This window comes from Cnephaeus nilssonii (genome assembly GCF_951640355.1).
Source record: "Cnephaeus nilssonii genome assembly, chromosome: 13".
Taxonomy (NCBI): Eukaryota; Metazoa; Chordata; class Mammalia; order Chiroptera; family Vespertilionidae; genus Cnephaeus; species Cnephaeus nilssonii.
In genome coordinates this window covers 29,677,698-29,691,184 of record NC_137084.1, presented here as the reverse complement: position 1 = coordinate 29,691,184, position 13,487 = coordinate 29,677,698, and the positions used below count along the sequence as shown (strand labels likewise).

At 43.8% G+C, this 13,487-nt stretch overlaps 1 protein-coding gene across 1 annotated transcript; it reads right to left on the bottom strand.

Annotated features, from left to right (window-relative positions):
- Window positions 1–205: 205 nt before the first annotated feature.
- On the bottom strand, window positions 206–13,253 carry LOC307110333 (mas-related G-protein coupled receptor member X1-like; the record flags this gene model as incomplete). The annotated part of the gene is made up of 2 exons (XM_079789413.1): window positions 12,855–13,253; window positions 206–799 (listed from the first exon to the last, which is right to left on the bottom strand). Exons 1-2 carry the CDS (start codon window positions 13,230–13,232, stop codon window positions 206–208), a joined length of 972 nt encoding a protein of 323 aa, XP_079645539.1. The 5' UTR covers window positions 13,233–13,253.
- Window positions 13,254–13,487: the final 234 nt, after the last annotated feature.

The window sequence follows — 13,487 nt, the reverse complement described above, 5'->3', positions numbered from 1 at the left end:
ACGATGGAGAGGTATAACTTTCAGACTAATGCTTTCTCTGAGAAAAACTAGAGCAGCCAGGTTAAAAACAAACTATTTGAAGAGACTGGGGAATCACTGAAGCATTCTGAGGCTGAGGCCGAGAGAAGACTAGATATTTTCCAAGCTTGTCAGAGCAGCAGTGAGTCTCAAAGTTACTTCAGACTGATCAGGACAGAGGCTCTCATCACTGTCCCCGACTGCTTCCCGACATTTCCAGGGTTTCCCCAGGAAGGCTTTCTCCAGGTTCCTCCACCTCAGGAGTGTCCTGCAGAGCCCTCTGGAGAATGAGCCTTAGGGTGTGTCTTCGCTTGCACCATCGCTGCCTGAAGGAGCCAACGAAGAAGTAAATGATGGGGTTGGCACAGCTGTTGATACAGGACAGGGGTACTGCAGTCAGGTAAAGATGGAAGATGTTCTCATAATCACTTAGGAAGGACATGATGCCGTAGGGCATGCCACAGAGGAGGAAGGTCAGCACTGTGAGCACGATGGTCGCGTAGAGCCTGGTTAGCGGCACCCGGTGGGAGCCACACAATAGTCTGGTCATCAGGACCAGGCTGGACCCAGAGAGAAGCACAAATAACAAAATCACCCACATCACAGTGATGAAATCAAATAACTGACACACAGAAAAGCTTAAAAAATCCAACAGAAGGTAACAGATATTTTTATACAGGATGCTCAGCAGTAGGGACAGGGAACACAGCAGGGCACATGTGATGGTTGACAGATGTCTGGGGCGGCGGCAGCGGTACCAGAAGGGACACAGGACAGACATGCAGGCCTCCGTTCCCTGCCAGCCCCACCAGGGCCACGATGGCTGACAGTACTTCCAGGATTATGTTCTCTGTATAAAGTTGATGAAAGGCCTGATCACTTCCATTGGTTGGGGTGAGCTCGGCCTCCCAGGCTGTGACAGTCATATCCATGCTCAGAAACGCTGCAGTTGTGGGCCTGGAAACAAAACAAGACTTGAGCACCTGCTCTATGACCACTGACCCTCATGGCCACCCTGTCTGTGGCGAATGGAGGCTTCCAGAGGTTAAGATTCTTCCTGAACCACACAGTCTTGGAGTCCTGGAGCCTGAATTTAAATCCAGTTCTCTCTGAATCTTAGAACCTGGGCTCTTTCTCCTGCAACACAGACCCTCTATGTCCAACCTCTCCACTCACCATCCAGCCCCTGACATGTGCTCTGGAGGCAGGAGGAGAAGAGTCTGCAGAGGTCCTGTGGAGGACAACAGGGTTCTGAGTTCCCCAGTACTTGTGCTCTGGGAGAGTGGCTTTGTTTGACAGCAGGCTGTCAGAAGCCCCAGGGCAATATCAGTGACTGAGAGTGGTCTACTCACCAGGGAGAAAGGAGAGTATGACTTAGGCTCATGAAGGGAATGAGACCCCTTGTTAGGACAGAGTGAGGACACCCAAAACTCTTGCATTAGAAATGTCCCAGTGTGTCATCTTTATGGGGATAGACAGTGATTACTCTTTCCACTGTTGTGTCCCCAGGGCCCAAGTCTGTGTGGGAACACAATGGGGCTGTCAATAAAATTTTAATCCACAAATGAATGAATGCATGAACGAATGAATGAGGAGCCCAAGGGAGGAAGAAAATTTGGATTGAATAGAATATAATAAATTTTTAAATGAAGAATTTTAAATGTAAAACAGAAGTCAGCACTTTTAACTCCACCACCAAAAAACACATATGTAATGAAAAGAAAATCCTATTTCTTATTACTCATTCTGTGAAAAGCTCTTATGTGTTCAAAATAAATTTTTATGCCTGCAGATACCTCCTATCTAGGTGGGAGAGGATTGAGGACTGAAATAAATTTCTCTGCATTTTAGAGGAGAAAGAAGCCATTTTGGGAAGGACAGAGAGAGGTGGCTAAGGGTGTGAATAGAGGTAGTTGAAACAGAAATACAGAAGGGGCATTACTAACTTGTTTTCCTCTGACACCTGTAATAGAAAACCCACTCATTATCCCTAATTGAGATTTGGAGTAGGGATTTCTTTGCAGATCAAGGCATTTGTGTATGAAAATTGTGATGGTGGTGGTGGTGGAGTTAAAAAGTGCTTAGTTCTATTTTACAAAGGGCTTTGGATGAAAAGAGAGACGCTCTTGTAGAATTTAGGTGAGAAACACAAACCAGCTCATAGGTGAAGAGTAGCAGTTGATGAGTGGTTACATGGTATTACCTCTTTTAATCCTCCACATAGCCCTATGAGGCCAGTACTATGCTTACTCCCATCTGGCATAGAGGAAAAGACAAGCACAAGGAGGTTGAATGACATGCTCAGTTCTCACGTGCACAAGTGGAAGAGCCTGGATCTGGACCCACAGGTCTATGTCAGATTACTCGCTCTTCGCCTGCCCTGCAGCCCCACTACCAGGGTGGTGTGTCCGGTACACATGTGGGTGGGTGGGGGGGGGCAGGAAGCAAATAACTCTTAGGGACAAATCTAAAGTGGCAACTTATTTGTGTGTTTTATTAAGCTAGAATAGGCAAATTTTATAAATAACAAGGGAGTGAAGCTTATCCAGTGTGTAAGAAGAAGTGGGTGGAATCCAGCTGAGAACAGACCAGAGATTCCAGGAACTTCTTCTTGCCTCTGGACAGACCCAATCAGTCTATTCTTGCCAGGTTCAGGCAGCGCATACTCACCCAGTAGAATTGAACCTGTTACCCCTCAGTCTGTGGGCACCACTCTAACCCCTGAGTCAAACCTGCTAGGGCTTGCCTCCCTTTTTAAAGTCAAAACTCAATAATAATGACTGGATCTGTCTGGGCTTTGTCTTTTTTTCTTTGTTGTTATTGTTCACTATTGTATCCTTGGCATTGAGCACATGTCCCTTAGAGACCATCTTTTATAATACCATCCTTTAACACAGGAAGAAGCTGAGGCTGAAAGAGCAGGAAGGATTTCCCTGAGATCACAGGGTGAACAGCAGCCCTGGTCTCCTGGAGCCCAGCCTGAGGCTTAACACTGTTCTCTGCCTCATTGTGGGATGAGCACCTGAGCAAAATCTTCATTGTGAACTCAGAACCTGAGAGAACTGCAGGGGTGCAGAAAATGCTAGTTGGTCTAAATACCCATTTCCTTCTCTCTCACATAATAGTTCTGCGAGTTTTAGACCAGAAAATGGATTCTAATCCCAGTTTCCATTCAGCTTGATGGCACCTTGTGACCAGGTGGTAGCCAATGGGAAGTGAGCATAAGTGATGTAACAATTTTAGGTTGTGCTTTTCCTTCCCCTCTTCTCCTCTGGATGGAATGCTGATGAGTCTGGGAACCCTGCATGAGAATGAAGTCACCTCTCTTGGGATGGGAACAGTGATTTGAAAGAGCACTGGTTTCTGATGCTTTGAAATCACCAGTCAAGTTCTAGTAACTTCTCTTGCATTTCCTTCTAGGGTTATCAAAATCATCAATTCAAATTCTTAAAAATATTTCTATACAACCACCTTGAAAAGTAATGTACATTGCATCCTCAAAGCATGAATGATGAGAGATATTATTTCTAAGACGTGACACCCAGTAGGGGGTGCCAACAGATCAAATAAATGAGATGTAATAACAAGTTGATGTAATCATAGTGAGAGAGAAAAAGTCCCAAGAAAAGCAACTAAGAAGAGGCTACAAGAAAACTGGATTCTCTTCATTTGACGACAAATTTCATTTCTAGCTTTCTACCCTAGGCTGCATCCAGGGGGGACACATCTCTTTGCCTCACTTCCCTCTGGCTCCTGGTTGCTCTCAGGAAAGGTCACCCTGACAGCTGATTGTAGGGCCGGAGGAGGGTGATTGAGGTTTTAACTCCCTGCCTCTCTGCTGTCAGGCTGTGAGTTTGCCGTGGTGATGTTACTCTACCTAAGGAGATAGACTCTGTCTGTGGGCCTTTTTTATGGTCATAGTGAGGACCACCGCTACAGTTACAGCTCTCCCTGTGTTCTGGCAACTTATCCTTCCATTTACACTTCAGGATGCGCAATGGCAATAGCTCCCTATTATGACTAATCTTTAGGTGTCTCATCCTGCTCACCCTTTCTACAAAGTTTTTTATTTTTTTTATTTTTATTAAACTCTCTTCAATTGCCCTATTTGTTTCTACCTTGTGTTTTTGGCTGAGAAAGAAACATACTTACATGTAACAAACAAACTTGTGGAACAGGGAGGTAATGTGTGGAACCTGAGGTTACTAACAACAATTCTGGTTTGAAAACAATGTCTGTGAAGCAAAAAGGACTTGAGTCCCTCACAGCCTAAGCTAGTAGCACCCAAAGCTTCCCTGAGGGAGCTTCATGTCTCTGGACTCTCCTTCATGGGTGCCCATGGCTTCTTGCACGCTCCACCCCAAGATACACTTGTGACTATGTACTAAGAGGGAGAAAACAAAACTGCCATTGGAAGAACATAGTTCTGAGCCAACTCTTACCTGAGCACCATCTTCTAGTTGAAGGTGGTGAGTAGAAGAAGAGGAGCTTTCCAGGGAGTGCTGAACACCAGAGAATGCTCTCCTACCCCTGGATAGGAGGTGTCTGCAGTAGCAGGAGTGATACCTGATGACCAAGAGAGGCTTATCAAGATGCTGGGCGGCCCCTGTGACTTCCTGCCCAAGGGTCACTGGCAAATGAGATTCTGTGGATATGAGACAAGGGCCTCATGAAATGCTTCTCATTTGCCCTGAGTCCAATAACTTATCTCTTCCTCTCTCTATCTTACCCCATCTGGGCCCCCTCATGTGAGGAATGTTTGAACTGGACCCTGTCACTGCCCACTTGGGTGAGTTCAGGAAGTCCACCCAACAAGCAACGTGAGCTTCCATAGCTAACAAAGAGTTTGCTTGGCATTCAGGGCTTGCATGGCCTGGCTTATCTGATCTGTTTCCATTTACTCCCAAGAGTAATGTAGGCACATTAGTTTATTTCAGAGGACACAAGAGTATATAAAATAAAAATGTAAAGACTCTCCTAATCTCAATCACCAATAGCAAATGATGTTTACAGTTCCCACTTTAACTCTTTTACAACTTATTTTATAGCTTTTCATAATATAGCCTCCTTTCTAGTTTTGATTTATCGATACCAACAACTGTGTATACTGTGTTCCCTTTTAACAGATAAGGAATTTAGCGCACCACAGGCACGACCAGTCAGTCACTGGATGTCCCTCTGTCTTCCTGACATTTGTTAGCTAGATTATTTTCACATGATGTGGGGACATCCAGTGTTTTCAGCTTTAGCTATTATGACTTCCTTTCATGTACCCATGCTGCAGACAAATTGAGTTACATGGCATTTCCTTAAAAACTTAACTACGAAGCATTTGAAATAATGAAACTTAATCACTCATTTCTGAGTATACCCAACTGTACTGTGTGCCTATGCTGTGCCAGGCACTGTTCCAGGCAGGGAAGAATAATACAGGGTCTATGTCCATACATTCCAGACGAGCTGGGTGAGCTCACCCTGGGAGAGAGTGTTGATGGAGAAGAGTTTGGAAACTCAGCATTAGGGCCTGCACTCTCCAGAGCCCTGGGAGAAGAGGAGGGCCCAGCCAACACAGATGTAAGAAGCAGCTAAGAAGTAGGCAGTAAAGGAGGAGAGCACAGAATCCTGAGGCTGAACTGAGAAATTGTTTGGTAACATGGGAGTGAGCAATGGTCTGAATCTAACTTGAGAGACTGTGTAAGATGAAGACTAGAAATTAAACTTGGAACATGCAGTATAGAGTCATTGCTGATTATGACAGGCATGGTTCCAGGGGATGGTGAGCCTGGAAGATTGAAAGTGTTGGTTTAGGAGATTCTGGCAGGATAACCCCCCTGGCAAACCCCAGAGAATAAACTGACAATCATGACAGTGAAAGACAGCTCAGAAAGATGGCTAGGAATAAAATTCATATATATATATATATATATATATATATATATATATATATATATATATATAAAATTGTGTCATATACATATGAAAGAATTGAGATATATATATACATATGTATATATATATGTATATATATATATCTCAATTCTTTCATATATATATGACACAATTCTCTAAATTAAATGTCACAACTTCTAGAGAAAACAGAAATCAATGAAGACTATCAGCCTTAACAGATATTAGAGGCTATTCTATACCATCAGTGTAAACAGCTATGTTGTGTTAATATACAAACAGAGAGATAGATAGCAAGTCTCAGGGAATCAAAGGTAAATCCACATAAAATTTCATCTCTTACACCCTGTTACATTTAAGAGGTTTGTACATTTACATATGTATAAAGAAATAATGGAGAATTAGAAAGGAATGGGGTGATTTCTTTTGTAACCTTGGTTGGAGAATGTTTTCCAAACCACGAACAAAACTCCAAAGTCATAGATGAATATATTGATTAGAAAACTATTCAAAAGTAAATTTTTTTTCATGAATAAGGCCATCAACAAATCAAACAAGAAACTGAAAACATACTTACAATGAGTATTTGGACACAAAACTAAAATTTATAACATAAATTTTTACATATTCATTATGTATAAAAAATATATTTCTATATCTTCTGCCCATTACCTAGAAAGAACCCTAACAACAAATAAGAATTTGACCAACTCAGTTCCTAGATAATCTTGCTTCTTAAACATGAAAAAATAATGCTAAAACTTATAGATGATGGTAAAGGGTAATTGCAGCTCCACTGAGAGGGGGTTGGGTGTAGGTAGAAGATGGTAAAGGGGGCATAAATGGTGATGGAAGGAGACTTGACTGGGGTAGTGAACGCACAGTACAATATACAGATGATGTATTATAGAACTGGACACCTGAAACTTAGATAATTTCTTTTTTTTAAAAAAAATTTTTTATTGATTTCAGAGAGGAAGAGAGGAGAGAGAAAAAGAAACATCAATGATGAGAGAGAATCATTGATTGGCTGCTTCCTGCATACTCCCTGCTGGGGATCAAGCCTTCAACCCAGGAATGTGCCCTTAACCACAATCAAACCTAGGACCCTTCATTCCGCAGGCTGATGCTCTATTCACTGAGCCAAACTGGCCAGGGCTGAAACTTAGATAATTTCTTAACCAATGTTATTCACTCATTTCTGTGTTTACCCAACTAACTTAATAAATTTAATAGAAAGGGAAAGAAAGACCCCCATAGTAACTCATAGTTACAAAATACAAAAGGCCTGGGCAGGTAATGTAAAACATGGTGACTATAGTTTAAAATACTGTTTTGTATATTGGGAAGTGGCCAAGAGATTAAATCTTAAAGATTCTCATCACAAGAGAAAAAAAAGTATCTATGTGTGGTGATGGATGTTAACTAGGCATATTGTGATGATTATTTTACAACATACACAAATATTGAATCATTTTGTTGTACACTTGAAACTAATATCCTACCTAATAATAGACAAATATGCAAATTGACCATACCTTCGCTATGCCCGTGATTGGCCAGGAGGCGCGGGGGGGGCGGGACTCGGGGTGGCCCGGGTGGCCGACTGGGTGGGACGCTGAGCTCGCGTTGCCAGCGGCAGCTCAAGCTCAGCGTCTGTGCCATGGCTCTGCTGCGGCACAGAAGGGGCCTCTGGGGCAGTGAGCTCACGTCCCACCGCGGACCATCAAAAGCGGGGGAGCTGGGTGCCTGTCCACTCAGGCACCAGGCCTTTCAGAAGCCTTCGCCACACCGGAAGCTTCTGAAAGGCCTGGTGCACCAGCGGACAGGCACCCAGCTCCCCCGTGATCAAAAGCGAAAGCGTGTAGGGGACCCTACACGTGCATGATTCAATCATGCACTGGGCCTCTAGTAATGTTATATGACAAATATATCTCAGTAAAAAGCTGGCAAAATCATATTCCAAAAGTATACACACATAGAGAAAAAGAATCTCCACTAAGATATTTTCACCCTCAAATGATCATATATCCGCTAGCCCAATACCCTGTGTTTCAGGCCGTGAGGAAAGTGCTATTCTTATGGGATTGGCCGTTCCAAGCAAAACTCTGAAAAGGAAAGCTGCTCTTTACACAGACCCACACTGGTAGGAGATGCTGCCACGCCCTGCCAGTTTAGTCAGCAGGCATGAAAACCTTCATCTCACCAGAAACAGGTCCTGATGTTCCTATTTTTGGAAGATTTCATAAAGGAGTGGGAGCTGCATAGGAAGTTCTGTGCTGTCCAGTCCATCAGGGGCTTTAAAGAGCATGTTTATTTTCTCAACTTATCTGGGAGTTTTACACTCTCTGTCTATTTACCAGTCAATTGCCTTAGCTACTTAACACATTTGTGTAAAAATCTAAAGAAATGAGTAGTTTTACCTTGTAAAAGTGTCCACTTCTAGCACTTAATGCAGATTAGGAGAAGGTCTTCTTTCTGAGCTGAGCAGCCCTGACCTCGCCTTTGTGTGAAGAAAAATGTGCCCCTTCCTTCCCAGTAGTCAGAGCCCTGCACCTGGACACAAGGTTAACCAGCGGATTGTATGTGGGCCCCTTCCCCTCCTCTGCCTTTGTTTGGTGCAGTGGGCAAACCATACAGCTCACCCCAGAAGTCTTCCCTCCTCATGAACACCAAACACCAAGACCTTAGGAAACTCAACCTCTGTTTCCATCCTCCCATCCTACTGGGCTCTAGGACTGGATTTTGACTCTGTTTCTCCCCAAAGAAATTGAACAGGTATTGTTTTCAATAGTGTTTGTTCAAATGTATTCCCATAATATCCAATGTTTTAGCTCACCTTCGAATTTCACATCTCATGTCTTCTATTCCTCAAAGCACATTCGTCAGGAGTTCCTTTCATGAGAGTCTGTGGGTGGGAGCCATGCAGGGCAGCTCAGGGCCTGTGGAGCTGTCAGACAGGCACCCTGACCAGTGGTCCTGAGGGGTGTCCTGTCTAGAGAAATGTTTGAAGGAGAGCCAGATGGAGACTGGACAGTGTGGCCTGGGAAGGAGGTCCTGTCCACCTGGAGAGCAGTGGAGGCCTGCCTTCCATACCCTGTGGAATAACTGATTCTCCCCTGCCTTGCAGCGACCTGAGTCAAGGGGCAAGGCTGTGGGCTGTAAAACCTGGGCCTCCGAAGCTGAGTCTGGCAGCCCTGGGGACTAGAACATTTGGCCTGGTCAGAGCCTGGGAGGAGGCTTTGCCCAGTGAGGGCCAGCAGCACTGGAAAAGTGGTTTGCCACTGAGCCAAACAGGCTAGGGCTTTTTGTTTTTATGAAAGTTTAATGGTTTTTATTTTTATTTATTTATTTTTAATCCTCACCTGAGGATGTTTTTTCCATTGATTTTTAGATAGAGAGGCAAGGAGGGGGAGAAAAAGAGAGAGAGAAACATCGATGTCCGCCGGCACCCTAACCAGGTACATAACCTGGAGTCAAGGTATATTATGCCCTTGACCAGAATGAAACCTGGGATCCTTTAGCCTGTGGGCCAACACTCCATCTCTGTTCCAAACCGGCATGGTTTTGTTTTGTTTTGTTTTGTTTTAGTCTCTATGTCATTTACTTCCAGCCTGACTTGCAACAGAAGTTACCTCCAGTCCACATATCTGGTAAAGTCAAACTTTACCTTCTTATTTGAAAACTGATAACTGAGCACAAATGGCATGTGATTCAGGCTGAGGCAACCTCATAATCTCAGTGTTTGCTTGAATTGCCTAGACTGGGCTTGTGACCCAAGTTTCTCAGGGAGTCATCATGAAAATCTCGGTTCCTACACTCCAGGTCCAGTGCTCCAAATCTAGCACACACAGGTTCTGCATTTCTGCATATTCTAGGATCTCTTGTTGCTAAAGTAGGCTGGGTCAAGACAGGGCTTCCTGTGCTGGACCAACGGGTTCGGGAATAGGTAGTGGAGCAAGGCCTGTGACCTAAGCACCTGCAGGCACTCTCCTTGAAAAATGTCTTCATGAATTGTGTATTGGTGGATGTCAGAGTGTAGACTGGGGGCTGTTAGTAGATTTGGCGTAGTGACTCTAGCTATTTCATAAATGGTAAAGCTTTTGTTGAGGATGTTGTCCATCAGGAGGAGCCACCTGAATCTATACTGCTATGCGTCTGCTGGGCTGGCTGTTGGGCTCTTCATGATGGAGGCAAGACAACTTAGAATTTTTAGATGACTTCTCCTCTGCCCCTCAAACACAACCCTATGATGGCACAACCATATTGTATGACAGTCTGCGCTGCACTAGACTGCTTTCTTCTACAGCCTGAGAGGATGCTGTCTTTGAATCTCTAGGGCCTGGCACAGGGGCTGGAGCATAGCAGATGCTCAGTTATTACTTATAGAAATAACAGGAGAATGACTGAGTGAATTTGCTATGAAATGCATTCTTGATATATTCAAGTGGATACATTCACTGTAAAGATCTGTTAAAGGATATATTTATAAAGAAGGATATATTTATAATATACATATTATACTATTACCTTGAATTCATTCACCACAAATGAAAGAGAGGGAAGGAATTTCCTTGGAGTGTGGGTCAGCATATAGAATTGTACTCTGACTTGCTTGCAGAAAGCACATTCATCAAGCCTTGCCTATGATTTGCTGTTTATATGTAGTAAGTGGAGATCATAAAATCATATGTATTTCATCCTGCATGAGGATATTTCTCAATACTGCTAAATGTTTTCTATCTAGAATAGTTGTCAGATGTATGCCCATTTCAATAAGAATATTTCTGAGACTTCTCTTAATTGAACACTCATTTACTTTTCATTAGAACTATAATTTTCCCTTCATAATCATTTTTTATTGATTTACATTGTATTTTGACAAATGAGGTAAGTACATGGATAAGCCCAATGGCATAAGCAGTATTGGAAACAGACCCAATTGCTTCTTGTGAAGCAGATAACTCAGGGCTCTGAGGTCCATGTGCACTAGGGAATCAGTGAGTAACCTTGAGGGCTCAGCATTTATTGGATGTAAATCAATACCTTTTCTCAATGGAATGGAAAGGGTTGGTTACACATTCTACTGAGAAAATATTTTAGAAAGGGTTTTTGCTCTGCATAGAAATACAGTGCTTGGTCACAAATGTTTTAATGATGCTTGTTGAAGTAATGCATAAATAAATAGTTGTTGATGACAGCTCCCAAAAAGTGCCACGAGGGACTTTCATATCCTTCCTCTCTTCCTGAAGGAAATTCCTGGATGTTCTGCATGACCCACCTAAGATGAAGTCACTGGCTTTGGAAAGGAGGCAGCTCATGAGCAGGCTCTTTCCGCCCCTCCATTCTTCTCCCTGGAAGCAGCAATGTGACTGCAATGAAAGTTAAGTGCCTTCCTCCTATTGACCGATTCCAGAGAACACTTTCTATTATTATATATCGCCTCTAAGCCAATAATATGTTAGAGCCTTCACGAATATTAACAGCTGATGTTTATGAAATATTTAGTCATATTTGGCACCTGGCTGAATCCTTTTCTTTTTTTTCAATTTCTTTTTTAAAAATTTCTTTATTGATTAAGGTATTAGATATGTGTCCTTATTCCCCCATTACCTCCCACCTCCCATTCATGCCCCCACCTCCCTGTTGTCTGTATCTATTGATTAGGCTTATATGCATGCATATAAGTCCTTTGGTTGATCTCTCCCCCTTACCCCCACTGTCCCCTACCTTCCCTGAGGTTTGACGTTCTGATTGATGTTTCTCTGGATTTATTTTTGTTCATCAGTTTATGTTGTTCATTATATTCCACAAATGAGTGAGATCATGAGTTATTTATCTTTCTCTGCCTGGCTTATTTCACTTAGCATAATGCTGGCTGAGTCCTTTTCATCAATTTTCTTATTTATTCCCCACTATGATCCTATGAGCAGATGATTTCAAGTACATTTTGCAGATGAATTAACTGAGGCTTAGAGAGGAGAGCTGCAGAACCAGGACTTTGACCTGGATTTTTCTGATTTGGACAGAGATTCTTTCTGTTGCAATGAAGATTGTAAAGAAAAAGCCTTCAATAAAGAAATTCAGAGCACATGAGAAATTTATTGGTAATGTCAAGGACAATGGAGAGGTAAAACATTTGAACTAATACTTTCTCTGAGAAAAACTAGAACAGCTTTTTAAAAAAAACCTATTTGAAGAGATTGGGGCATCACTGAAGCATTTTGGGGCTGAGGCTCAGAGAAGAATAGATACTTTCCAAGCCTGGCAGGGCAGCAGTGAGACTCAAAGTTACTTCGGACTGATCAGGACAGAGGCTCTCATCCCTGCCCTGGACTGCTTCTTGACATTTCCAGGGTTTCCCCAGGAAGGCTTTCTCCAGGTTCATCCACCTCAGGAGTGTCCTGCAGAGCCCTCTGGAGAACCAGCCTCAGGGTGTGTCTCTGCTTCCACCATCGCTGCCTGAAGGAGCCAACAAAGAAATAAATGATGGGGTTGGCACAGCTGTTGATACAGGACAGAAATGATATGTTCATGGAACGATGGAGGGCATTAAAGTCACTTGGAATCCAGAATAAGAGGAACCAGATGATGCCCATGGGCAGGTCGCAGAGGAGGAAGACCAGCACCGTGAGCACGATGGTCACGTAGAGCCTGGTTCGCGGTACCTGGTGGGGGCCACACAGCAGTCTGGTCATCAGGGCCAGGCTGGATCCAGAGAGAAGCACAAATAACAAAATCAGCCACGCCACAGTGATGAAATTAAATACCTGACACACGGAAAGGCTTATAAAATCCGACAGAAGGAAACAGATACTCTTATCCAGGATGGTCAGCAGTAGGGACAGGGACCACAGCAGGGCACACATGACAGCTGACAGGGGCCTGGGGCGGCGGCAGCGGTACCAGATGGGCCACAGGATAGACACACAGCGCTCTGTGCTGATGGCGCTGAGAAAACTCAGGCCTGAGATGTAGGCAAACACTGCCACAGCAGTGAAAAATATGTAGACTTCATTGGGGCCAAAATCTAAGTGGAAAATTGCATCTAAAAAATATACAATCTGACTGCAGAGGAAGAGGAAGTCGGCCCCCGCCAGGTTGAGGATGTAGACAGAGAAGGCGTTCCTGCGCATGCGGAAGCCCAGGAGCCAGAGCACCACCGCGTTCCCTGCCAGCCCCACCAGGGCCACGATGACTGACAGTACTTCCAGGATTATGTTCTCTGTATAATGCTGATAAAAGTCCTGATCACTTCCATTGGTTGGTGTGAGCTCGGCCTCCCAGGCTGTGACAGTCATATCCATGCTCAGAAACGCTGCAGTTGTCGGCCTGGAAACAAAACAAGACTTGAGCACCTGCTCTGTGACCACTGACCCTCATGGCCACCCTGTCTGTGGCGAATGGAGGCTTCCAGAGGTTAAGATTCTTTCTGAAACACGCAGTCTTGGCGTCCTGAAGCCTGAATTTAAATCCAGTTCTCTCTGAATCTTAGAACCTGGGCTCTTTCTCCTGCAACACGGGTTCTCCATGTCCAACCTCTCCACTCACCATCTAGCCCA